Here is a 26,202-nt window from a genome sequence, read left to right on the forward strand (position 1 = left end):
GGAATGAAAAGTATAAATGGAGATACATAAATAAAAATGAGCTCTTTGTTATGCTGCTCTGCATGGAGCACAATATCTATGTTGGATTTGTGTATTTGAAAATCGAGGCTTTTCAAGTAGTGATGATTTAAAAATCAATGAATCATTTATGCCTCTGCTCAGTCTGTCTTCCAGCCTCTGGCTGCTGACTCACCTACGAGAATCTTCTTCCCCAGCCTCATCTATGTTAGGCAGGCTTGTTTTTGCCTTTGCAGGCCCTACACACTCTTTCTGGTGAAGGCTTCAGCCGGCATCATATTAAACATATTAAAATGCGTCCTCATCCTGCATTAAAAATTTATATTTTTGCTATAAATTTTTGAAAGGGCTTTTGTAATTTTGCTCTTGAAATTATGTGTCTGTGCATAACTAATTTAATTTATAATGGCTGTGATTTCTCCATAATCATTGTGCATACTTGGAAATTCTTGGGAAGTCAGAAGATCTAACCTAAAAATTGCTTTCAAAGACAATAAACTTTTTTAATAAATGTAAAATTAAAAAATTAATGAACTTGATAGAATGTTATATTTTGTGTCCTTTTAATTGAAATTATTTTTGAGTTTTTTTAAAGTATTTTATAGTCTATGTTAAAGATCTCACTTTTTTATTTTGAGAAAGCCCAGAAGTCCTAAGCACTTAGTTATAGTTGTTTGATAGATAAAGGCAGGCACTGAACACACATTTATTCATGTGTATGTGTGTTGAGGGGATGGTTGTGGTGATGGTGAATGTGAGACTTGAAGCCAGAGTTTCATTTCTTTGAATTTTGTTCAATGACCATTTAATTCTTTGAACTGGATGCCTCTTGTATGTAAATACAAGTATAGGACATAAGACCTTTATTCAGTTAGACAAAATGCCATCTGATGATAGATGAGAATGATCAGAGCTATACATATTAAGGAATGTACTACAGAATTGACAAAATTTGAATTGTTAGCTATCAGAGATGAAGGAGATGCAGAGTTCAGGGATAAATCTGGTTTCAAACTTGGTGACTAGATAAATAGTAGTATCATTAACAACCATAAGTAAGTCAGAGGGCAGTTATGGATAATATAATGATTTTAGCCATCTTACAGAAATGCTTAACATATACAGAAGCCCATAACTAAGTGGGGTACTTGAAGTGATCCTAAAAAAAAGATGTACAATACTTTGCTACAGTAGTAGGCCTAGAGATCAGAGATCAGATCAGTCGATCAGTCGTGTCCGACTCTTGACGACCCCATGAATCGCAGCATGCCAGGCCTCCCTGTCCATCACCAACTCCCGGAGTTCACTCAGACTCACGTTCATCGAGTCAGTGATGCCATACAGCCATCTCATCCTCTGTCCTCCCCTTCTCCTCTTGCCCCCAATCCCTCCCAGCATCAGAGTCTTTTCCAATGAGTCAACTCTTCGCATGAGGTGGTCAAAGTACTGGAATTTCAGCTTTAGCATCATTCCTTCCGAAGAAATCCCAGGGCTGATCTCCTTCAGAATGGACTGGTTGGATCTCCTTGCAGTCCAAGGGACTCTCAAGAGTCTTCTCCAACACCACAGCTCAAAAGCATCAATTCTTCGGTGCTCAGCTTTCTTCACAGTCCAACTCTCACATCCATACATGACCACATAGCCTTGACCAAACGAACCTTTGTTGGCAAAGTAATGTCTCTGCTTTTGAATATGCTATCTAGGTTGGTCATAACTTTCCTTCCAAGGAGTAAGCGTCTTTTAATTTCATGGCTGCAGTCACCATCTGCAGTGATTTTGGAGCCCCCCAAAATAAAGTCTGACACTGTTTCCACTGTTTCCCCATCTATTTCCCATGAAGTGATGGGACCAGATGCCATGATCTTCGTTTTCTGAATGTTGAGTTTTAAGCCAACTTTTTCACTCTCCTCTTTCACTTTCATCAAGAGGCTTTTTAGTTCCTCTTCACTTTCTGCCATAAGGGTGGTGTCATCTGCATATCTGAGGTTATTGATATTTCTCCCGGCAATCTTGATTCCAGCTTGTGTTTCTTCCAGCCCAGTGTTTCTCATGATGTACTCTGCATATAAGTTAAATAAACAAGGTGACAATATACAGCCTTGACGTACTCCTTTTCCTATTTGGAACCAGTCTGTTGTTCCATGTCCAGTTCTAACTGTTGCTTCCTGACCTGCATACAGATTTCTCAAGAGGCAGGTCAGGTGGTCTGGTATTCCCATCTCTTTCAGAATTTTCCACAGTTTATTGTGATCCACACAGTCAAAGGCTTTGGCATGAGTCCAGCTTGCCTTTATCCCCCTCTGCTGGCCCTAGGCTGAGTAGATAAAAATTTTTACCCAACTTTGAATACATCCTAAACACCACTTCAGACTCCCTCACCCCATGGCCTCTGCCTACTATACTAATCCCCAAGCCTAAGCACCATCTTGGGATATTTTCCCTACTCCTGCTTTCCATCTGCCAAGCATTGTAAGAGACAGTTACAGACTCATACTGCTTTGGACCACTATGGTAGTCCATGCCATCTGCCTCCAACTGGGCTCTCTCTGTCGCTCTAAAACCTTCATTAACTTTTCTGGATTCACTATCACTCTCTACCACTAACTGTTCCCTCCTCTACCTTGGTCATGTTCCTAAACCCTCTACTCTCAACTTCAATCTCATCAGAAATTACATCAGATTAAATGTGATCATTCAGGCAGAGCAGTTACCATAGTGCCTGGCACATAGAAGTTTCTAAATAAAACACTTACTGTTATGACTGTGAACATCGAATGAATGCTGTAATGTGTTGGATTAAAAGCTCAGACTTTGGAGTCAGACAAACCTAAGTTTGAATCCTGATTCTGACATCAACTAGTTAATGAGTAAGTTGCTAAACCTCTCTGACTCTCAGTTTTCTAATCTTGAAGATGGAAACAATATTTAGTATTAGTATTATCCAAAGTAGTATAATGTAATATTATACTATAGTATAAAATATTATACAGAGTAATATAATAATATACTACAGTATAAAAAATACTATACAAAAGTGCATAATATATAATATAATATTATACAAAGTAGCATAATGTTACTACTTTACAGGAATTTCATGAGAATTAAATGAAAATATGTATGTGAAGCCATGTAAAGAATGCCTGTCATAGGAATTCAGTGTTAAGCCACCAGGATTATTATTTTGTTATTTCTATTAAAATATCCACTTATTACTTTTTTTAAAAAAATCATCATCTCCCTTGTAAGAGACCACAGTTTTTAGTGTCATCACCTCAGTAGATTTCCATTTCTTCACAACCTCTTATTCTTGGTTTTTGTTTTGTTTTGTTTTATTTTTTTTGCCACCTCTAGGCTTTTGGGATCCTAGTTACCCTACCGGTGATTGAACTTGTGTCCCCCTCTTCAATGACTCCTCCTTTGCTTTAAGGAGGCTTCACATTTTGGCAAGAATTTTTGTTCAACCCTTCAAACTAATTATATTAAAATTATATTTCGTTCCTTTTTATTTCCAAACTCCTTTTGCCTCCATTTTCTCTGAATATAGTCTCTCCTCAATTTCCTGTAAACTTGTTGCTACCCTCTCATGCGTGCTGCATGCTCAGTTGCTTTAATCATGTTTGACTCTTGGCAACACCATAGACTGTAGCCTGCCGGGCTCCTGGGTCCATGGGATTCTTCAGGCAAGAATACTGGAGTGGTTTGCCATTTCCTTCTCCAGGGGATCTTCCCAACCCAGGGATCAAACCTGAGCGTCCTGTGACTGCTGCACTGAAGGCAGATTCTTTATCACTTAGCCACCAGGGAAGCCTGCTACCCTCTTATTGACCACTTATTGAAATTACTTATTTCATGGTCTCCAATGAACTCCTTGACATATCCAAAGAGACTCTTTCAATTCTCATTTTCTTTGTCCTGTTTTCAGTGTTTGACACTGATAACCCTAAGCTCCATATTATTTCTTTATTTTTCATCTTCATTGATTGCATACATTTTCAAATGTAGAAAAGTACATGGAATGACATAACCAACATATGTATCCTCCATTTAGTTCTATCAAATCTGGCCAGATCAACTTTCAGATTGTGTTTGAAAAAATAAGTATTTCAGATTATAGTTGATATTTCTTTTATGCCCTTCCCCAGTCTCAACCCTCTCCCTTTCTTGAATTTAACAATGATCATGCTCTTTCATATTTATATCTTATTACTATTACACGTATGTAGCCATAAGCAATATATAATCTTTTCAAGCTTTATATAAATGGTATACTGTACATGTTTTATAATTTTTTCTTTATGCTCAATATCATATTCTTGAGATTTAACTCTGTTTATACATGTTGCTTGAGTTATTCATTTTAATTCCAAAATAATATTCAGTTTCATGAATACCAGGGTTCATTTTTTCATTCAACTCCTGATGGACATTTAATTTGTTTCCTTTTTTTTTTTTTTTTGAGATTGCCAATCATGCTGCAATGAGCATTATTTTACATGTATCCTTATGCACAAAGGTTAGAATTTTGCCCAGGTCTATAGCTAGAAATAGAATTTCTGGGTTGAAGGGTATTATACAATGTCAAATGGCTCTTCATAGCAGTTCTATCAGCCTCAGAGTTCTATCTGTTCTACATTCTCAACAACACTTGGTGTTGTCTGAATTTTTACATTTTTGTCAAACCAATGATTGTGTAATAGTATCTCATAGCTTAAAATTAAAAAAAAAAACTTATTGGGTTATAATTGATTTACAATATTGTGTTACTTTCAGGTGTATAATGAAGTGAATCTGTTATACAAATACATATATCCACTCTTTTTTAGATTCTTTTCCAATATAGGCCATTACAGAGTATTGAGTAGAGTTCCCTGTGCTCTACAGTAGGTCCTTATTAGTTAGCTGTGTTATGTATAGTAGTGTGTATGTATCAATCCCAATCTTCCGATTTATCCTTACTGGCCCCCCCATAACAATAAGTTTATTTTCTATACCTGTAACTCTATTTTCTATACCTGTAACTCTATCTATTTTTGTAGATAACTTCATTTGCAGCTTTCTTCTGGATTCCACATATAAACATATCATACGACATTTGCCTTTCTCTGTCTGACTCACTTCACTTGGTATGAGAATCTCTAGGTCCATCCATGTTGCTGTAATGGTTTGAATTTTTAATTTCCCTGAGTAGTAATGAGGTGAATCATCCTTTCATTTCTTTTTGTCCTTTCATATCCTTTGGATATCCTTGATTATGAATTGCTTAGTCATTTATTCATTTATTTATTTTGGGCTGTGTCGGGTCTTCGTTGCTGCATGAGCTTTTCTCTAGCTTTGGCAAGTTAGGGCTACACTCCAGCGGCAGTGTGCAGGCTTCTCACTGAGGTGGCTTCTCTTGTCTCAGGGCATGGGTTTTAGGGCGCAAGGGCTTCAGTAGTTGCAGCTCCTGGGCTCTAGATCACAGGCTCAGTAGGTGTGGCACAGACTTAGTTGCTCCACAGCGTGTGGAATCTTCTTTGACCAAGGATCGAACCTGAGTCTCTAGCATTGGCAAGTAGATTCTTTACCACTGAACCACCAGGGAAGCCCCTTTATTCATATATTTTGTCAGTTTTTGTTTGTCTTGTTTTTCTGGGGGAGGGCATGCCCCATGCAAGGCATTTGTGATCTTAGTTCCCCAGCCAGGGAGCAAACCCATGCGCCCTGCACTGAAAGCGTGGAGTCTCAACTATGGGCTCTCCAGGGAAGTCCCTGTCAGTTTTTCTACAAGGTTTCTTTCTTTTTTCCTCACTGATTTGTAGAGGTTCTTATACATTCAAGATACAAATTCATTTATTCATTTAATCAATATTTTTCTAGGATCTACTTTGTTCTAGAAATGGTTCTAGGTGCTGGGAATTCAAAAATGTAAGAACTCCTGCCCTTCCAGAACTCACATTCTGATAGGGGAAGGTAAACAATAAATGAAATTGATAAGTAAAATAAATTAATGAATAGTGAAAAATCTTCAGGAGAAAAAATAAACAGGAAGGAGAGATAGGGAGTATGTGTGTATGGAAATGGGAAAGGAAATTGTTGAACTGCAATTTTTAAAAAAGCTTTATAAAATTTAAAATGTCTCTGCAAGGATTTAGACACCAGCTAGGGTCTAAAGCCGGAGAAGGCAATGGCACCCCACTCCAGTACTCTTGCCTGGAAAATCCCATGGATGGAGGAGCCTGGTAGGCTGCAGTCCATGGGGTCGCTAAGAGTCGGACACGACTGAGCAACTTCACTTTCACTTTTCACTTTCATGCATTGGAGAAGGAAATGGCAACCTACTCCAGTGTTCTTGCCTGGAGAATCCCAGGGACGGGGAGCCTGGTGGGCTTCCGTCTATGGGCTCGCACAGAGTCGGACACGACTGAAGTGACTTAGCAGCAGCAGCAGCAGCAGTAGCATAGGGTCTTGAACAAAAGAATCAGTTCAGTTCAATTCAGTCGCTCAGTTGTGTCCGACTCTTTGCGACCCCATGAATCACAGCAGGCCAGGCCTCCCTGTCCATCACCAACTCCTGGAGTTTACTGAAACTCATGTCCATCGAGTCAGTGATGCCATCCAGCCATCTCATCCTCTGCCGTCCCCTTCTCCTCCTGCCCCTAATCCCTCCCAGCATCAGGGTCTTTTCCAATGAGTCAACACTTTACATGAGGTGGTCAAAGTATTGGAGTTTCAGCTTTAGCATCATTCCTTCCAAAGAAATCCCAGGGCTGATCTCCTTCAGAATGGACTTGTTGGATCTCCTTGCAGTCCAAGGGACTCTCAAGAGTCTTCTCCAACACCACAGTTCAAAAGCATCAATTCTTCGGCGCTCAGCTTTCTTCACAGTCCAACTCTCACATCCATAGGTGACCACTGAACAAAAGAATAACACAACTGAAACATTACTCTAGGAAGAATATTCTTATGACTGTCAACAGAGTAAAATGGTCAAATGAGATATCACAAGGGCTTACACTCCAGTGATGGCAGTGTGAATGGCAAGAAAACAAAGAATCTAAAAGTAATTCCAAAGAACATATTAATAAGACTTGTTGGCTGATTGGATACGGAGCAATCAGGAGAGAGGAAGCAAGCATATGGGGCTTCCCAAGTGCATGCGTGCTAAGTCACTTCAGTAGTGTCCGACTCTCTGCAACCCTATGGACTCTAGCTTGCCAGGCTTCTCTGTCCACTGGGATTCTCCAGGCAAGAATACTGGATTGGGTTGCCATGCCCTTCTCCAGGGGATCTTCTCGACCCAGGGATCAAACCCCCGTCTCTTACATCTTCTGCTTTCGCAGGTGGGTTCGTTACCACTAGCGCCGCCTGGCAATGCAGGAGACACAAGCAAGCACATGGCTTTGAAATGTCAAACCTGCATCGCGGTGTGAAATAACCGTGGGTTTTTGTCATCCAATGCTTTCCTAACAATGAGTTATATTAGGCAAGGGATGTGGGCCAGGGATAATATATTTGGTGTTTGCCTGCTTACAAGTGAGCTTAAAGGGGAACAGAGAAAGCAAAGGTATGATCTCTGGGGATTTTTCCGATTTAGGGTGTGGAAGGATGGAGTGAGGTGGGAGGACATCTGAGTAGTAGGATAACCAGCATGGTCCATTCTGTTAACCATAATAAGGATATTTTGAATGGAGGATATGGGTCCTAGTGGCCCCAACACCTTTGAGTTATTTGATGGGTATGACTGTACTTTGTTTCTATTGCAACCTTCAAAATCCCCAAAACAAGTCTGGCGTCACAGACAGCCTTGAAAGCTTATCCCTTGCTGGACGTGGGGGAGACGCCCCCAGTCCGTCGAGTTGGCCTGCAGTTCCACAGGTTGGCCGCAGGGGGCGGAATCTGCGGCGGCCTGGAAAACTGGCGGGGGTGGGAGGCGCCGCTCTCTCTCGGGTCAGGCTCCCGGCTCCCGGCTCTGGGCTCCAGGCTGCGGGCTGCCCGCGCCCAACACGGAGCTGTTTCTCTAAGGACGCGCAGCCGAGGCTAAGGGGTGTGAGGACGCGGGAGGCAGTATCGTCGGATCAGCCCGCAGTCCGCAGTCCCGCCGAGCCTGGAAGCCGCCGGGATGGAGCCGCCGCTCCCGATTGGAGCCCAGCCCCTTACCGTATCCGCCTGAGAGAAGGGGAGGGGAGGCCGCGCGGGGGGGGGGGGGGGGTCCGCGGGACTGCGGATCGCGGCGGAGGGGCGGCTAGGGGGCAATCGGGCTCCGAAACCCAGCCGAGCGGGAGAGGGGGGCCGGCGCGGGAGGCGCTGCCTCGGACGCTGGGGAGGAAGGGTGGGCAGAGGGGCAGGAGCCTCTCGCCGCCCTGCACCGCGGGTCCCCTCCTGGGCCGCGCTTGTAGAGAAGACCCTTGACTAGCGCCCGCATACTATCGAGGGTATGGAGATGAAGGGTCCTCTCCGGGAGCCCTGCGCGCTGACCCTAGTCCAGAGGAACGGGCAGTATGAGTAAGTAACCACCTGATACCCACAAAGGAGGGGAGCCTGCCATTACCTCCCAAGCCCAAACCGCGACAAGCCACGCACCCTCCTCCCACTGAGGCCACGTGGGCAACAGGTTCGGCCCGGGTGTGAAGTGCCAGTGCTCTAACCACCCGGCTTTCTCCCCAAGTTTGCTCCTGGCCTGTGGCTCAGGAAAGGGCTTCAATGGGCAGGCAAGCAGGAAGCCTGGGTTCTTAGTTCCTGCCCTGCAACTGACATGGGTTGTGTAATCCTGGGCTGGTCAATAAAGCTTTCTGGGCCTTAGTGTCCTCATCAGTTTAATAAAAACATGAACTGCCTTACCTTATAGCCTTTGGAGTTATAACTGGGAGAATAATAAATACGAAAGTGGTTTACAAAGAAGTAAAAGTGCTGTAGAAATGCTTCATTGTTAACCTTCTCTTAATCTCATTCAACTGGTTCCTCCAGTCTCCCCACCCCTTTATTCCATTTGCTTGAAGGCATATTCATTAATTCAGTCATGATTTTGTGTAGGCCAGTAACTGCTTCACTTACTGACTTGACTGTTAGAAAAAGTAATGACATGTGTAGAAATGTAAACGACTTTTGGCCTTTCATCAGGGTGTGTTACCTTCCACTCTGCCTTGGACAGTTTGATCAAAAGGTTTTGATAAGCCATCACTATGGCTGCTGATCTCACTTCTTTGCCACTAATGCTTCATCCAAAGTATCTCTGATGACTATCCTATATAGGTAGGTCCCTATCCCCTTATGCCCCAGCCACCGCCCCTGGTTGTTGGCTGGTTTCTTGACGTCAGTGAAGAATTGTCAGTCACTTAAATCCTGCCATCCCCCAACAATGGATTCTGCTTAAAAACAATTTTTCTCAGCCCCTGCGTTTAGATTGTCCAGATTCAATCTTTGTCTATGCTGTCTAGTTTACAGAGAAGAAATTTCCATTAGCCTAGCCTGCCCTATTCTGAAACTCTTGGTGCCATTCAAACTGGATGTCAGCTGGTTCTATGGAAGTAGCTCTTCCCTAGATTCTGCTTGGTCAGTTCTGTTGATGTGATAAGTTCGTATTTTTCCCAGATTTCATCAAACTGGAAGACCAGTTTAATGAAAGTAAATTCAACAGAAAAGTGAATTGAAAAGTGGAACACCAGTACCACTTCCAAAAGCAAGAATAGAATGGGAAGATGTGAACCTTGGGCAAACCATTAAATTTTTTGTGCCTCAGTTTCCTCTTCTTTAAATTATGAGGATTAAATAAAAATAGCTACAGTGCTGAGATGACCACATCTCAGGATCTGTTCCCTTGGTTCTGTAGGTTTGGAACTGTTCAGCTGATAAGGGAACAAGCAGCTGGCCTTGAGAGAAACACCTCTTTCTATCTGGTCTCATGTACTGGAAACACTTTTAAACTTGCAATGGTAGCTCTCTTGATTATTTTTGTCTTCCCCCCTAGAGAAATCAAATTCTATGTTACAGTTCTGTATAAGTTATGAGTATAGCACAAGTCACACTCAATGGCTTGATGTGTGTCAGGTACTCTTCTAAGCACTTGCATGAATTAGTTCATTTAACTCTCATGTAAGGATTGCTGTGAAATTGTAATATTATCATCGTCATCCCCTTTTTCTTGGTGTAGAAATGGAGGTTTAGAGAGGTTAAGTCATTTGTTCACAGTCAGGAAGTAGCATAGCTGAGATTTAAAGGCATGTAACATCTCAGAATTAGATCATATTTGAGAAGTTTCTTTTGAAATCATTTATTAGAGACACTACATTATTGGTCTATATAATCCTTGTCTCTTGGGTGCCTTCTTTAGTTTTGTAGTTCCTGCTGTTAACCATAGGAGAAATTTACTTGAGAGACTAAAATTACAATTGAAAACGATTTTATTGCACACAAGGACTCAAACACTGACGTTCTTTTTTTTCAAGGTAAATAGATTATGATGCAACCTGTTGTTTCATCTTTAACCTTCCTTAAACAAATCAGAGTATTTCCTAGGGAAATATTTGTGGACTTGACTTGATTTCCCAGTTTATGTTTTTTGGTTTTTTTTGGGGGGGGGGGTCACATTTCTTTTTTAAATTGATATTTATAACATTATGTTAGTTTCAGGTATACGATATAATGACTTGATATTTGTATATACTATGAAATGATCACCACCATAAGTCTTATTAACATTCATCACCACACATTGTTAACAATTTTTTTCTTTGTTTCTGTCTTTGTGCCACGTGGTATGTGGGATCTTGTTTCCGGGGCTAGGGATTGAACCTGCACCCCCTGTATTGGAGGCATAGAGTCTTAACCACTGAATTGCCAGGGAAGTTCCTTCAACATTTTTTTTCTTTTGATGAGAACTTTTAAGACATATTTTCTTAACAACTTTCAAATATACAGTACATTATTATTAACTATAGTCATCATGCTATACATTACAGCCCCAGGACTTAACTATTTTCTAACTGGACATTTGTACCTATTGACCTCCTTCACCCATTTCACCCACACACCCCCATCCTCTGCCTCTAACAACTACCAATCTGTTCTCCATGTCTTTGAGTTCAGTATTTTTGGTTTTTGTTTTTCTGTTTCACACATGAGATCATATGGTATTTGTCTTTCTCTGTCTGACTTCTTTCACTTAGCATAATGCTCTCAAGGTCCATCCGTGTTGTCTGTTTTGTGTTGGTTTTTAACAAGACAATCCAGTTGAAACTTTACTGTTGATGTTCAACATCATTTCTGTATTACTTTACTTGGGAATTACATTGGTTTGTGTTCATTTTCCTTAAAGTAAGCTCTTTCTCGTTGACCATTGCTTTGTCCTTCTTATCTAGTTTCTGGTCTACATCTGGGTTTATAGGACTGTACTCAACTCATGAACTTTGCAGTTTGAGAAGGACCTTCCCCCATACTCTTCTTTCTAATCACGTTAAACTATAAATCCCTGAAAGTTAGGCAAGTAGAATCAGAGCAGAAAAATGGCACTAATATTTTTATCTCCCTTAGTTCTATCTAAGCATTTCTTTCCCCCAAGTTACCCCTTCAAAGTTAACCAATTTGAAAAAAAATTCAAAAAGCTAAAATGACAAGCCCCCAAAAGACAACAAAATAGAAATCAAGCCCTTCTAAAGAATGACTTCTAAGGTCAAAAGTTGACCACATATGTTTAGAAATTCACCTCTCTTTGTAGCTTAATTAAATGTTTATTCAACTAAAGTTATTGATCATCTATTAGGTAAGAGACAAAACTGAATATGATAGGGTCTTTGCTTTCATGGAGTTCAAATCTGAGGGATTCGTATGTAGTTTTTTGTATGTATGTATATAGTTATATATGTAACTATAATGGAGTCTGTTAAGTGCTATGTTTGAGGGACACACAAAGGCATGAGGCCACTAGTTCTGCCTGAGGTTACTTGGGAGGAGTTTCACAGAGGAGTTGATAGTTTGAGCTAGGTCTCAGGGAAGGAAAGAATAGTGCTCCTGGCTCAAAGAACCACCTGAAGAGTGATTTGGGGGAAGTTAGGAGATGTTCAGGATGACCTTTTACCAGTAGGTTACACCTTGATTCTGGACCACTAAGATTAAGTAATAAGTGAAAATTAATATTTCAGGAATACATAGGAATTTGGAAGTCTTGTATTTCATACTGAGGGGCAAAGTTCAGTTATGCTTACCAGAAATACTAGCATTAAATTGTAAACCATGATGAAAACACAGGGATATAAAAGCAATCTGGTTGTGATATCTGCTACCTCATTGGTCACTGGATTATTTTGACTAATGCAGCTGGCTGGGCATCTCCTCTTACTTCTCCGTGAACCTGTATACTTATTTGAAAAGATAGAATCATTCTTTGATAAAAGCCATGGGAATAAAATCAGAAAGCTAATTGATGAAATTTATAATCCATTTATTCAACAAACGTGAGGGACTGCTACACGCCAGGTGTTGTACTAGGTGCTAGAAATACTGTGGTGAAAAGACAGCCATAGTCCCTTCTCTCATGGTCTTCACACCTAACTGTTAGTTCTTCACTCTGGTATGCGTAAGCTGAAGGTGTGTGTACTATATCTCATGCTCTTAAAATTGTAAACTGTTTTTAGGACATAGACTGTGTTCTCCATGGCATTGAACTGTGGGTATTCAGGTACTGATCATCACTAACATCCTTTTAGACCTAAAGCAATATCTACCATGATTCTCAGATCCAGGTAACAAGATCCAACAAGCCTAATAAATACAGACTAGATTTGTATAACAATACAGCAATGTATTTTGTTGTTAAATTTTTTTTTTTTAGTTTTTTAGTATCTATTCGTTGATGCATTCTTCTGTTTCCTAGGCTAATAATCCAGTTGCACAAGAAGGAACAGCGTGTTCAAGATATCATTCCTATAAATAGCCACTTTAGATGTGTTCAAGGTACTAGCTTTAATTGCTTAGTTAGTTTTATAATGTTTTTTTCTTTGGTCGTTATCATTGTATAATATACATACTTAAATTTGTCACTGCACATAAAATGAAATGCATTACCCTCTGTAAATAATCTACCATTGAGAAGATGATAAATTCTTTGTCTGAGAGTACTGAAGGATTATATTGAAATATATATATTCTCACCTGCCACCCTGGCTGGGGTTAGAGATAGATGTGGTCTGTTACCTATGTAGGTAGTCTTTTATGCTGATGAACCTATATGTAGATTTTAATCACATTCTTGGGCTTAACTGATAAACTGCTCATTGTAAACTATCAAGGTCATTTCGATTCACATGCGTTCAGCACTTTCTCCCCACACTATTTGAAATTAAAACATTTGGCAACATGTCTTGCCAGATTGTAGTACCTTACATTCAATTGTGCTGATTCTCAAACCTTGACATTGGTGAATCATAAGAAAATCGACTCTGGGGAGGAAATACTTGGCTTCCTGCCTTCAAATTTGGGGAAAGGGAACAGAAAATCTGTTGTTTCATCTGCTACAATGAGACTCAAAAATTGGGAGGTTTGTGTAGGAGGTGTTGCTTCTGTCATTTCACATTGCCCTAGAAAGGAAATTGATTATTAGAGAACAAATGCATTATGTTTCCAGTGGCTCCATTGGCTTATCCGACAGGCATTCTGTGTCAGCTACAGCTTCTTGGAAAACTTGAATCCTGCCTTGCATAAATTCTTTCTTAAACTACATGCAACTTTTTTGATCACAAAAGTAATATATGTACTGTAAAAAGTTGGGAAAGAACAGAAAATTATAAAGGAAATAAGTAAACTCACGTCCTTCAGAGATAAATACCTAACATTTTCCTTTTTTCTACACATGTAACTTTTAGGGTTGGTGGAGCTCATATGTATGTGTTTTTTGTCCGTTCTATTTGCTATCATGTTTTGAGTGCTTTTACATGCTGTTAATAGTTGTATACTATTCAATTTTATGAGTGACCTCTACTGTAGTTATTCCCTGTGTTTGACATTTGAGTTATTTTTTGTTTGCATGTCTCTTACTTCCTTAGAATTTATTCCTATAAGTAGAAATACTAAGTGGGCATGACTTTTTAAGAGAGCATATATTAAGAATTAAAAATACCCACTGTGAATAGAATCCATATTGTGTAGTAGAATAAAATCTTTTATTTAGCCTGCCCTGTGTAAGAGAGACATTGAAGGAGGCACCTGCGTGCTGAAATAAGTTACTGTGGTCACCTCATTTCTGATAGCATAGTGCTTTTTGTTAGATACTCAGCCCTTTAAGGAGGAGAAAAGCCAAAGACAATGATGTTAGTATCTTGTTGACCCTATACCTTCTTTGTGCTACTTCTAGAATCTCTTTTACCCTGTTTCTCTTGGTATTGTCTTTAATAAGAAATAGATGGCAGATTGCTAGGTTGGAATCTAGGAAAATTTGTGTGCATGCACATAGTAATCCTCATGACAAAAGGAACAGATACCTCCTTGAGTTTTCACATCCTTTCTGTTTCCCAACCTGTACATCTATTTTGAAAAATCTATGAGTACTTGGGTTTTAAAGAATTAAAGTTACCAAAGAGCAGTTGTGAACTAATACCTCTGTCTTGAAGCACTGTTGTCCCTTACTTCATTCATCATGCTAGTAAAAGTATTGAGACTATTCTCTAATATTAGACAACTTGGGGCATCCGGAGAAGGCAATGGCACCCCACTCCAGCACGCTTGCCTGGAAAATCCCATGGACAGAGGAGCCCGGTAGGCTGCAGTCCATGGGGTCGCTAAGAGTCGGACACGACTGAGCGACTTCACTTCGGACACGACTAAGAGACTTCACTTTCACTTTTCACTTTCATGCATTGGAGAAGGAAATGGCAACCCACTCCAATGTTCTTGCCTGGAGAATCCCAGGGACGGGGAGCCTGGTGGGCTGCCGTCTCTGGGGTCGCACAGAGTCGGACACGACTGAAGCGACTTAGCAGCAGTAGCAGCAGCAGGGGCATTATCAGTTCTTCTGTTGTGCCTGAGTAATGGAGCCAAATTACAATCCAGGCAAGTGAGGGAGCTAGAAAAGGTTGAGATTACTCCTGGCCGAGGTGGATCCAGACTCATCCCAAGGAGTCAGTGCCTGCGTGCTCAGTTGCTCTTTACGACCCTAGACTGCAACCTGCCAGGCTCTGTCCGTGGAATTTTCCAGGCAAGAATACTGGCGTGGGTTGCCATTTCCTCCTCCAGGAAGGAGTCAGTACCCAGAGGGAGTACCCGGAGTTTAACCAGCCAGGAGGGTCTGACAGGTGCCAATGGCCAAATCCAGGGAAGTCCAAGAGGAAGTGATGAGTTGGATCTAGACACTAGAGGTAAGGGAGGAAGTCTAGGTGAGCCATGGAGAGAAAATAGAACTTTGAACTTGACCTGTTTTATACTTGTTGGGTGTGGTAAGCCTTGGACCCACAACTGTTAATGGTAGCCTGAAGATAACTTCAAGTATTCTCTGTTCCTGTGTGGGGCAGGGGTGGAGGTAATGAGGTCATTGGAAATTTTTCAGAGACTAGATTTGAGTTAAGAAAGTAATTTACCTCTAGGCTTTTGGGGTCACTTTCTTGGCTTTTTATAAGAATTATCTAAATGATACAGTTAGATTATATTAAGTTAGTGTGTTATAGTTGAGGGGAATTAAACTCACCTTCACTTGAATTAACATGTTATATTCCCTACTATTGTCATTGCTTGATTTGCTTTGAGGAATTCCATGTGATTACTTGTTCAATGCATTTTTGTTTTAGTTGAATTGCTTATAATCTTTAGGACACAGTGCTATTAAAATCCCCTTTTAAAAGTGCTAAACAAAAAAGCAAAGGATTTTTTTTAATGTGTTCTAAAACCTAGGAGTGGTGATTGAAAGAAGTAGTTAGGTGTGTACTTCTGTGGGTTATAATGAATGGTTTTCTCTTCCCTGATCCTATTCTTCTTTTCCTTTAGAAGCGGAAGAAACTCTTTTAATTGACATAGCTTCAAACAGTAAGTATCTTTCTGAATGGAGTTGATTTTCATTCAACAAATATGTACTTGAAGACCCACTGTATGTAAGACACCTTTTTTGCACAACTTTTATCTTACCATTTTATCCTGTATTCTCTATTTTCATAATGCAGCCATACAAATTAGTATTGCCTCCCCAAAACACTTAGCCTAAGCTTAAGAAAAAGCAGGTGGCTGGCAAGAGTCTTTAAAAAGTTGAAAACATGATCTGCTTTTCTGATGCTGAACTTCTTTGAGATACTAGTTTTTTGTTGCTATCAGTTAAGTCATTCCTGTGGAGTAGGAAATTGTAGGAAGGGTCATAGAGTGTTTAAGGCACAAAAGGTTTATGAGGTTTTTTTAACTACTGATATGTTTTAAGCTTTTTTCTCCTACCTACTTTTGATTTTTTACATGTTAAATCATAATGTTTTCCTTAGTTTATTATATTATTTGGGAGGCTACAGAGTCCCTTTTGTACCAGGGAAATCTTTTTTTTCCTTAAAATAATTTTGGTCTTTTATTTAAGACCGTCTTCTCAAGGCATTTCTTTATCAGAGAGAACACGGTCTTCCTTCTCACTGTTTCCATTCTCGCATTTTTTATCTGTCTGAAACAAATCATCTTAGACTTTCTGTGCAAGCTGTTCTCCATTTATCATCTAAAATTGTGCTTTGTTAACATGGGGAGGGAAAAATGGGCACTTGAATGCTACTGTATCTACTCTGTGGTTGCCATGGGAAAAAGTATGTGACGACACGAATCCAAATCAAATGGGGTGCTTTATCTCTTGGTTGAGTCCTTGGATGCCTGGGACTTGGCCCTTAGCTTGGGGCTATCAGTTCATACATAATTTTGCTTAGACATAGTCCCCGTCCTTGGCACTATTGTTTTGTATTACACAGTTTAGGTACTTCTTCTGATTTGGATTTTATTATTCTTTCCTTTGGTCATAAATTTTGGAAGTCTTAAGGGCTGATCCTAAAAGCTAAGCACATCCAACTTCTAGCTTCTACTGCAGATATCCAGGAGAGCAAGTAACCTAATATCTATGTCTTACTGTACTTAAAAAGGAGAAGGCAAGAGCAATACTAATAAAGCACAATGTGAGCAAAGTTTGTTCAGCAGTGACTCACATTGGTGCTGAAATCTTCTGAAATTAGATACCTAAATGTCCTGTTCTTAGTATGAAAATAGGTATTTCCATAGCTGAAATGTTAAACTGAGCTGTGCCTTTTCTCTTACAAACACCTAATTTATGGCGTTGGTTTAGTTAGCCTCTCCTACATGGAAATTAACCATGTGTTGCTGTGTCCAGAGTTTAAGTTACTAGATTATATGGGAAGGAGTTAAGTAACCACTTGAATAAAATGCTTCATTTCTGCCTATTTATTAACATTTGTACTGAAACTAGATTTTGTCTTGATCCTTAGGCTTCACATATAAACCTTTAGAGCATAAAATATGTTGCTGGAGAAGACCTTGGGTTTGTTAAGCAAGGCTGATTTTACTGAAACTTTGTGTTTTCACACTGTCTGGATGTTGGTATTAAACATTTTAAAATATTTTTTCTGATTATAGAGATAATACATCCTTCATTATGTACAATTTGTAAAGTTCAGGAAAGTTTAAAGTATAAATTAAAATTACACTCCTGTGACCTAGAGATCACCACTGTAATTAACATTTTTATGTATCTCCTTCCAGTCCTTTACTTATATTTTTACATAATTGGAATCCTAATATATAGTTTTTATCCTGCATTTTCATTTAACAGATATTGTGACCTTTCTCATATCATTTAAAATAGTTTAAAAATATGATTTTTAATGGCTAACATTTCACCATAGATATGCACCAAATTTTGTTAATTTAACTCCTTTGTAAAATTAAGTCACTGTCAAGGAACATGGTATATCTCTTTTTACTTGCCGAGGTTCTCTTTATATCTCTCAGTAACATATTGTGGTTTCTTCATAGATAGCAAATATTTGTAGGTTAAATATTTTTTGATGGATTTTTTTGCTGCTATTGTCAGTGGAACTTTTTTTGGGGGAAGCTTTTTCTCTTCTGTTGCTTACTACTAGTATACAGAGCAGCTGTTGACTTTTAGATATTTATCTTTTATCCAGCCACTTTACAGAATTTTATTTTGGGGGAGCCTTTTATTTTCTTTTTTGGTTTTGATAGCCCTAGTCATCTGCAAATAATAGTTTTGTGTCTTTCTAGTAGCTATACCTGGAGAAGGCAATGGCAACCCACTCCAGTACTCTTGCCTGGGAAATCCCATGGACAGAGGAGCCTGGTAGGCTAGTCCATGGGGTCACGAAGAGTCGGACCTGACCAAGAGAATTCACTTTCACTTTTCACTTTCATGCAATGGAGAAGGAAATGGCAACCCACTCCAGTGTTCTTGCCTGGAGAATCCCAGGGACGGGGAGCCTGGTGGGCTGCCGTCTATGGGCTCGCACAGAGTCGGACACAACTGAAGCGACTTAGCAGCAGCAGCAGTAGCTATTAGTTTTGATTCCTATCTCATTACATCAACAAGAATTTGGAGGTCAACGTTAAATGATGATGATGATGATGATGACATTTTATGTTTAGCTCCTGATTCCAGTGAGAATGCCTCAAGTGGTGCTTCACTGTTGAGGACATTATTGCTTATTGATTTTATAGTTTTATTTTAAAAAATGTTAAGAAACTGCATATATTTCACATTTGTATGAGTTTATTTAATTTTTTTGGCCATGGCATATGGGCATGTGGGATTCTAGATCCCCAACCGGGGATTGAACCCACGCCCCCTGCAGTGGAAGCACGGAGTCTCAACAACTGGACCACCAGGGAAGTCCTTTGTGTTTTTAAAATGATGAATACATATTAAATTTTATCAAATGTCTTTTTAGTATGTATAGAGATGATTCTATTGTTCTTCCTTATTTGACCTATTGATGGACAGTATGATACTAATTCCTTAATACTGAGCCCTCTTTTATTCATTCTTCAACAAATATTTGTAGAGTACCTTCTATTTGCCAGGCAATATTCTAAGTGCTGCACAGTTGGTAGAAAATAACATAGATAAGGTTGCTGCTTCTGCTTTGGTTCTTGCTTCTGTGCTATTTGGTACTAGTGTCACATTGATGGCTATAATCCATTAATCTTTTCCATAAGTTGATGAATACCTCTTATGTGCCACGCACTATGCTCTAGGGATACAGGGAAAAGCAGCATAGGCATGGTACTTCATGAAACTTAGTGCAAGAAACAGCTTTTATTTTTTTATTTATTATTTTTTTTAAGAAACAGCTTTTAAACTGATAATGTATGGTTACATAGTTGCAGGGTTGTTGTTGTTGTTGTGTTTTCTTTGGCTTCATCACCCACAGCTTGTGGGATCTTAGTTCCCCAACTCAGGATTGAACCCAGGCCCTCTGCAGCAGAACCCTGGAGTCCTAACCACTGGACCGCCAGGGAAGTCCTCACAGTTGCAGTTTTGATAAATACTATCAGGGAGAAATAGAGAGAATTGATAAGACTAAATTAGTCAAGGTCCTTAGGGAAGGCCTCTTTGAAGAAGTGACTTTTAAGTTGAGACCAGAGGGGATAAGTAAGAGGTGAAAATGGGCAAGAGAAGATTCCAGGTAAAAGGAACGTCATGGGTATAGGCCCCAAATTGGGAAGTAGCTTGATAATTTCTTTGAAATGAAAGAAGGCCAGCATGCCTGAAATAAGTCTCAGGCACTAAGGTAGGCCAGGCTAGGACCAGATCCAGTAGAATCTTGTAAGCCATGATGAGGAATCTGGATTTTTAGAGTTTAAAAATTGAAAGAATATGAAGGATTTTATGCCCGTGTTGGGTTGCCAGGAGGCTCTTTCAGTTTAAGCTAGAGTGCTAGAGAGTATGGTGGCAGTAAGAATGGAGAGAACTAGACAGATATGATAAATTATTTTGAAGAGTAAATCAACAGAGGCTGGTGTGGGGATAGGGGATAAGCTGAAGAGAAGTTGTCAGGGATGAATCCTAGGTTTCTGGCATGAATGTGGTTGGTGGTACCATTTGCAGAAATAAGAACATTGCAAGAGGAATGAGTTTTCCTGGGGCTTTAGCCATGTTTACTTTGAAATTTCTTTGAGACGTTTAAGTGTAGATGATAAATTGGCAGTTGAATGTATGCATCTGAAGCTCAGAAGTAAGGTCTGGGTCACTAGCACAAAGAGGGTATTTGAAACCATAAGAGATTATGTGATTGCATTGTATAGCTGTGTTATCAGTTATAGTAGGCACTAGTCATATGTGCCTATTTAAATTAATTAGAACAAAATTAGAAAATCAATTCCTCAGTTGCACTAGTCACATTTCAAGTACTCATTAGCCACATGGGTCATTGTTTACCATATTGCACAGTGTAGTTATACAGCATGTCCATCATCACAGAAAGTCCTATTGGACAGTGCTGATACAGAGTGAGGACAAAGATTTAGGATTGAACTCACTCTACTTTTTCAAGTTTGGGTAGAGGAGAAGATACTTCAAAGGGCACTAAAAATTAGTGACCAAAGAGAGAGAGAAACTAGATGAGTATGGTGTCATAGAAGCCTTTTAAAGAGACTATTTCAAGGAGGGATCAACTGTTGATTTCTGCTGATAGATCTGATAATATGACTGAAGAATATCCATTGAATTTAGCAATATGGAGATTATTGGTGACCTTAACAAAGCAATTTCAGAGGGGTAATGGGAGCCAAAGTCACACTGGAATGGATTAAAGAGAGAAACGAAAGGTGAGCAAGTAGTAACTTAACTATGTGTCTTTCAAAGCTTGACTGCAGAGGGGAATGTAGAGATGAACTGGAGTTGGAGTGGGATATGGGGTCCAGGAAGGTTTTTTGTTTTAAATAAGGAGAATTTAGAACACGATTTATTTAAATGCTGATAAGAAGGAGACTATGTGAGGGAGAGGTTGAAGATACTGAGGGGAGGTGTCTAGAGAATGATTGCAAGGGTAAGATTCCTGAGAGAACCCAAGGGGTTGTAATTCCTCTGATCTTCTTCCTTGTACCAGAAGGGAAAGGAGAAGATGAATAGAGATACAGGTAGGATATGATGGCTTCCATTTCCTTTGAAGTATAAGGTAAAGCAGTCTGCTTGGGAAGAGTGGGATTCAAAGACTGATGATAAATGTGAAGTTGTGAATTGTTTTTCCAGATAGTAGTTGGAGACAAGTTGACTATGGAAACTTAGACTGATTCCTATCATACAGGGCCCTGTTGAGGTTAGTAGTCAATTTATAATGGGGGGTGTGTGTGCTTGTGTATCTGGTTTTATTCCCTCAGATATAAGTACAGAGAACGCAGTTAGTTGGATTTCTGAGTGTTGAGAGTTAGCCAGGTAGGCATTAGCCAGAACAGAGTGAGTGGTAAGGCAGTTCTGGGTTTTTGCAACAGAGTGAAATGATGGCTTCTGTTTGACAAAAAGGAAAGCGAAGGGCTTCCTGGTGGCTCAGTAGTAAAGAATCTGCCTGCCAAAACAGGAGCTTCAAGAGACATGAGTTCAATCCTGGGGTTGGGAAAATCCCCTGGAAGAGGAAATGGCAACCTATTCCAGTATTCTTGCTGGGAAAATTCCTTAAGCACAGTTGCAGGGTTAATGCCCTCACAAAGAAAGGTGGGGGAGGGTAGTGAAAGCAAGAGAGAGTGAATGAATACTGAGAAAGTGAAGGGATCAGTGTGTCAGAGGTTCCCCTAAGAGCAGGTAAGTGGCAAGGAGTTCAGAGTGGGTATTTGAATTAAAGATTTATGAGGTGATGGTGTTTCTGTGACAAAAGATCCAGGGTATAACTGAGTAGTCCCAGTAAGACTGAGGGAATAGGTGGCTGAGGTGGAGGGGCAAGGTCGTTGGATGAGGAAGTTGAAGGTGTTGACTGAGTTTTCAGTGCTAATTTTGAAGGGATGCAAAATTAAAGCAAAAGTGTGAGTGGAGAGGAAGTCTTATGAATCAGGCCTGGATTCAGAAGTTTCTGGGAGGTTGGTGCATGATCTCATGGAGGAGGGAAGGGAAAGCACTGGCATAGTCCAGTGGGTGAGTCTCAAAGGAGAAGGGATTTTTCCTGAGGGAGGAGAGGGAATGGTCTGGAGATGGCATTAGGACAAATAAGGACACCAGTCTTAAATTACATAGTATGTGAGAGACTATAAATAGCCTCTACTCTGGAGGGCTGTGGGGGAGCTACTCTCAGGGGCCGGCCAGTTTGCAGGTGACTCTGGTTTTCTGGATGCACTAGATCACCTGGGGGAGTGTTTTTAGAAACTGCCAGTGGGCTTCACCCCCAGAAATTCTGTTTTCTTGGCCTGGGGTGGGGCCCAACTGTCAGAATTTCCTGAAAGTGCCTCTGGTAATTCTGATGCTCCCTGAGTTGAGAACTACTGAGAGATTCAGAGAGTATTCAGAGAAGTTGAGGAAAGAGGAGTGTTAGCTGATCTCAGAGGCCAGAAGGGCTGGCAGGGAAGAGAGTAGACGGTTGGGTGGAGGGGGTCATTTGTTCTCTTTGCCATGCAACATGGTGAGAGAGCATCTAGTGTTTTTTGTTTTGTAAGCAGTTTCTGGAATCTTCTGTTAAATGGGTCAGTTTATTTTTTTATACTTGCTAAAATGTATCTTTCAAGATCCTGGAACAGAGAGAACACATGTTCCTGTTCTAAGTTTCTATCCGATACAAGCTGCTCTTTTTAAGTTTTTTTTTCTACTTTTAATATAAATTATCAGAGAAAGAGAGGACTATTTGTGTCCTGAAGGAGGTTTTCCCTGTATCTTGAAGGCAGTTCTAATTGAAAGTCCTTATTCATGCCCTTTTTTTTCTCCTTACAGTGGCAGCCTCATTAATTTTCTTATTGCTGGTCCTCTTGCGTGCTTTTTTCCCCCATTTTTATCCTCTATGTTTTTCTCTTTCTTCTGGTCACTAAATCTGTGTAGATAGAAACGTAAAGAAATGCAAAGAAAGAGAGAGTCAAAGGTTCAGAAGTGGATTTCTACCATAAGATACTATGATTTTCATTTCATTTTCTCATCTCTGTTATTTACAAGTGTGAAAGAGTCCAGTTCTATAGTCATTAAATGCCTTCTGTCTGTGAAGTCTGATGTCATTATTATCAGTAAAGTAACTCATGAGCCCAGTTTTCCTGGGGCTTTCCTGGTCTTACCTTTAGAAGTCTTGAGTCCTGAGAAGCCCCTCTGTCCCAGACAACCCCAGGAAACCATTGAGAGTGTTATGTTGGGTAACCCTTATGTGCAACCTGTCTCTTGCCCTCAAAGAGCTTATAGTTTCCAGGGCCATGAGAAAGCAGTATGTGTAATAAGTCAGTTAAAATAAGAATATAAACAAGGACATAGGTTTCCTGGATCACCATAGCCAGAGAGTTGATACAGATGGTAAATGTAAGGCTTTAGAAAAGGGGAGACAGTATGTTATATACATAAGAAACTGAAGTCCTCGGTAACTTTGCTTCTAATTACACTGTTTTCCAATTGGCTATACTTGAACCAGAACACTCGTGGACATGGGTCATTATATTATTTTTGTGAGTTTTTTCAAGACATAGATTTTTTACTGGAGGTAAATGAGGTATGGATGCTTCTTTGCAGAATAATTCAAGCCGATCCCATTATGCTTTTCTTTTTTACTTAGCTTATAAATTCAGTTGCCTGAGTACAGTCTGTACCTAAGGAACAAACCATCCTATTTCCATTTTTCCCTTCACACTTCAGAGATTCGTATTATGTGATTTGGATTTGAAGTGGTAGGAATTTCCAGCTAGGAGGTATGAGGGGGGTGGTTGGGGAATTGATCTTTTGCTAGAATTTGAAGGTTCCTACAGTGACATATGAGCAACATATTAGAATGTAGGAAACTATGATTTTATTATACATCATGTCACTATATTAGGCTGCTCATTTACACAGTTCATTAGCCTACATTAAATTTTTCTCTGCATCACCCCCAATACCACCACCACAATGAATCCCTTGATCTTATAGGTATGCTTCATACATTAGAGGTCTGGAATGTTTGCTATCTGGATCTTCTTCTATTAAATTGGTAAGTTGAAAATATGATCCCAAGAAAACATTATATGTATATGGATTTCTGTTCTTTTTAGGTGGCTGCAAAATTAGGATTCAAGGGGACTGGACCAGAGAGAGACGCTTTGAAATCCCTGATGAGGATCACTGTGTGAAGTTCGTCTCAGAGGTCCTTGCTGCTCAGGAAGGTAACTCAAACCTCAGCAGTTTTCTTTCTATTTGTCTGGGACATGCATACAGAGACACGTGGCCGTTAGCAGAGTACCTTGCTCATGGAGCCTTGATAGGTGATTTTTTTTGTTGTTCAGGAATGACCCCAGGGATAGATTAGGGTAAGTCTACTCAGCTTTAAGGACCCTGAGTCAATTTCCAGAATCTTCTGTTTCTTGCCATGGCCAGCTTACTGCAGACAGTAATCCTCCTCCAGCCCCAGATGGTCCCAGAGCTGCTCTCATTTTCTTAGTCTCTTCCTTTGTGTTCAGGAATGGTGCTAAGTGAATGGCCTTTGGTGGTGGTGGTGGTTTAGTTGCTAAGTCGTGCCCGACTTTTGCAACCCCATGGACTGTAGCCTACCAGGCTCCTCTTTTGGTTATGGTAAGTTCCATTCAATGGAATGGTTGTTCCACTCTATGACCCCTATCTCTCCAGCTCAGTCACAGCTTCTTGTTCCAGACCAAAAGGAGTCATCCAGCTGGTACCAGAAATTAGACACTAAGGACAACTCTTCTGTTTTTTCAGGTACTGAAAAGATTCTTTTTTTTCCCCCTGGTCACTATGATGATTGCAGAGTCAGTAGATTTTATCTGGGCAGATAAGATAGTGTGGAGTAATGTCAATGTCAGATACCTTCTCCTATGGAGTGGTTTTGGAGTCTGTACTCACCACCTCATGTTCAGTCCTGTTACTTTCTATGGCATGTTAGCTCTTTTGGAGCCAGCTTAGCAGAGGTATAAAAAATGCAGACTCCAGGGGCAGACTGCCTGGGTTTGAATCACAGCTCTCTGACTTCATAGTTATATGACCTTGGTCAAGTTACTTTGACATCTCTGAGCTTCTGTTTCTTTTTCTGTAACTTAGGAAGATTTTTTAATAGCACCTATCTCATGAGGTCTTTGTGACGATTAAGTGAGACAGTGATATAATCCCTAATTATCAACCAGGCATTGTGTTAAAAGTCTTCTATAAATACTCGCTCTTTTAGTCATGTTCCAAGTTAATGTAACTTACTAGTTATGTTTATCATTCTAGTTAATGTGTCAGTGGTTCAGGGACAGATGTGCTTCTTCCCCTATCTATGTTATCACTGTTCGTATACCTTTCTGTTTGGTAACGCCGCTGAGCAAATAGGGGTCAGATCAAAACCGCTGACCAAAGCAAAGTCCTATCTATCCCGAACAAGTTGGATGTTATCTTCCCCCGCTTTGACTCTGGGTTTTGCATCCTTCAGGGCTTCTTGGATTTGAGGATAATTTTTCATCTATGAATTTGGACAAGAAAATCAGTTTGCAGAATCAGCCTATAGGGGTTCACCGGGAACCTCCACCCCCACCCTCTTCAGTGAATAGAATGTAAGTCCTGTGTTGAAACAGATTTCCCATGTGTGAGACTTCCCTGGTGAAGGCAGTTTCACTTCTGAATTGCTCATTTATTCACTAGGCTTTCACGTGAAAAAGAAGCTTCTAATAAGGAACCCCCCAAAGTGACCAACACCATGCGGAAGCTCTTTGTACCAAACACCCAGTCTGGACAGCGGGAGGGTCTCATCAAACACATCCTGGCAAAGCGAGAAAAAGAATATGTCAACATTCAGACTTTCAGGTTAGTCTCTCTCCTACTTACGGAGGTGAAACATTAGTTACATTAGTTGGTATAGCAAAAAATGTTCTTTTGGTATTTAAGATATTAGTGTAATTAGCTTATTTCAGAATAAAAGCATAATAAAAAAGAATGGTGAGCTGATTCAAGCGCCTGTCTTTATGTGGTCAGTAACCTACATATCCACAATAATGCAAATGCTACAATTTCCCTTGGATTTTCTAAATCCAAATGATTTAGATTATAAATCATGTGGTATATTACTAAATGATACCACATCTACTAATACTATCCACTCTTAG

At 40.1% G+C, this 26,202-nt stretch overlaps 1 protein-coding gene across 4 annotated transcripts in view; it reads left to right on the forward strand.

The window, feature by feature from the left end:
• Positions 1-7,885: 7,885 nt before the first annotated feature.
• OCRL (OCRL inositol polyphosphate-5-phosphatase) overlaps positions 7,886-26,202 on the forward strand; it is a 51,837-nt gene continuing 33,520 nt past the window's right edge. For 2 of the 4 annotated variants that reach the window (XM_061407882.1, XM_061407884.1), the window contains exons 1-8: positions 7,886-8,158; positions 8,423-8,502; positions 12,866-12,945; positions 15,964-16,002; positions 24,163-24,273; positions 24,734-24,823; positions 25,533-25,653; positions 25,742-25,903. In XM_061407882.1, coding sequence (XP_061263866.1) covers positions 8,120-8,158; positions 8,423-8,502; positions 12,866-12,945; positions 15,964-16,002; positions 24,163-24,273; positions 24,734-24,823; positions 25,533-25,653; positions 25,742-25,903 — 722 coding nt within the window. In that variant the 5' untranslated portion in view covers positions 7,886-8,119. The remainder of the gene's footprint in view (positions 8,159-8,422; positions 8,503-12,865; positions 12,946-15,963; positions 16,003-24,162; positions 24,274-24,733; positions 24,824-25,532; positions 25,654-25,741; positions 25,904-26,202) is intronic. The other 2 variants (XM_061407883.1, XM_061407885.1) reach the window with 1 other exon arrangement.

The sequence above is a fragment of the Bos javanicus genome, chromosome X, assembly GCF_032452875.1.
Source record: "Bos javanicus breed banteng chromosome X, ARS-OSU_banteng_1.0, whole genome shotgun sequence".
In the NCBI taxonomy this organism is placed as follows: domain Eukaryota; kingdom Metazoa; phylum Chordata; class Mammalia; order Artiodactyla; family Bovidae; genus Bos; species Bos javanicus.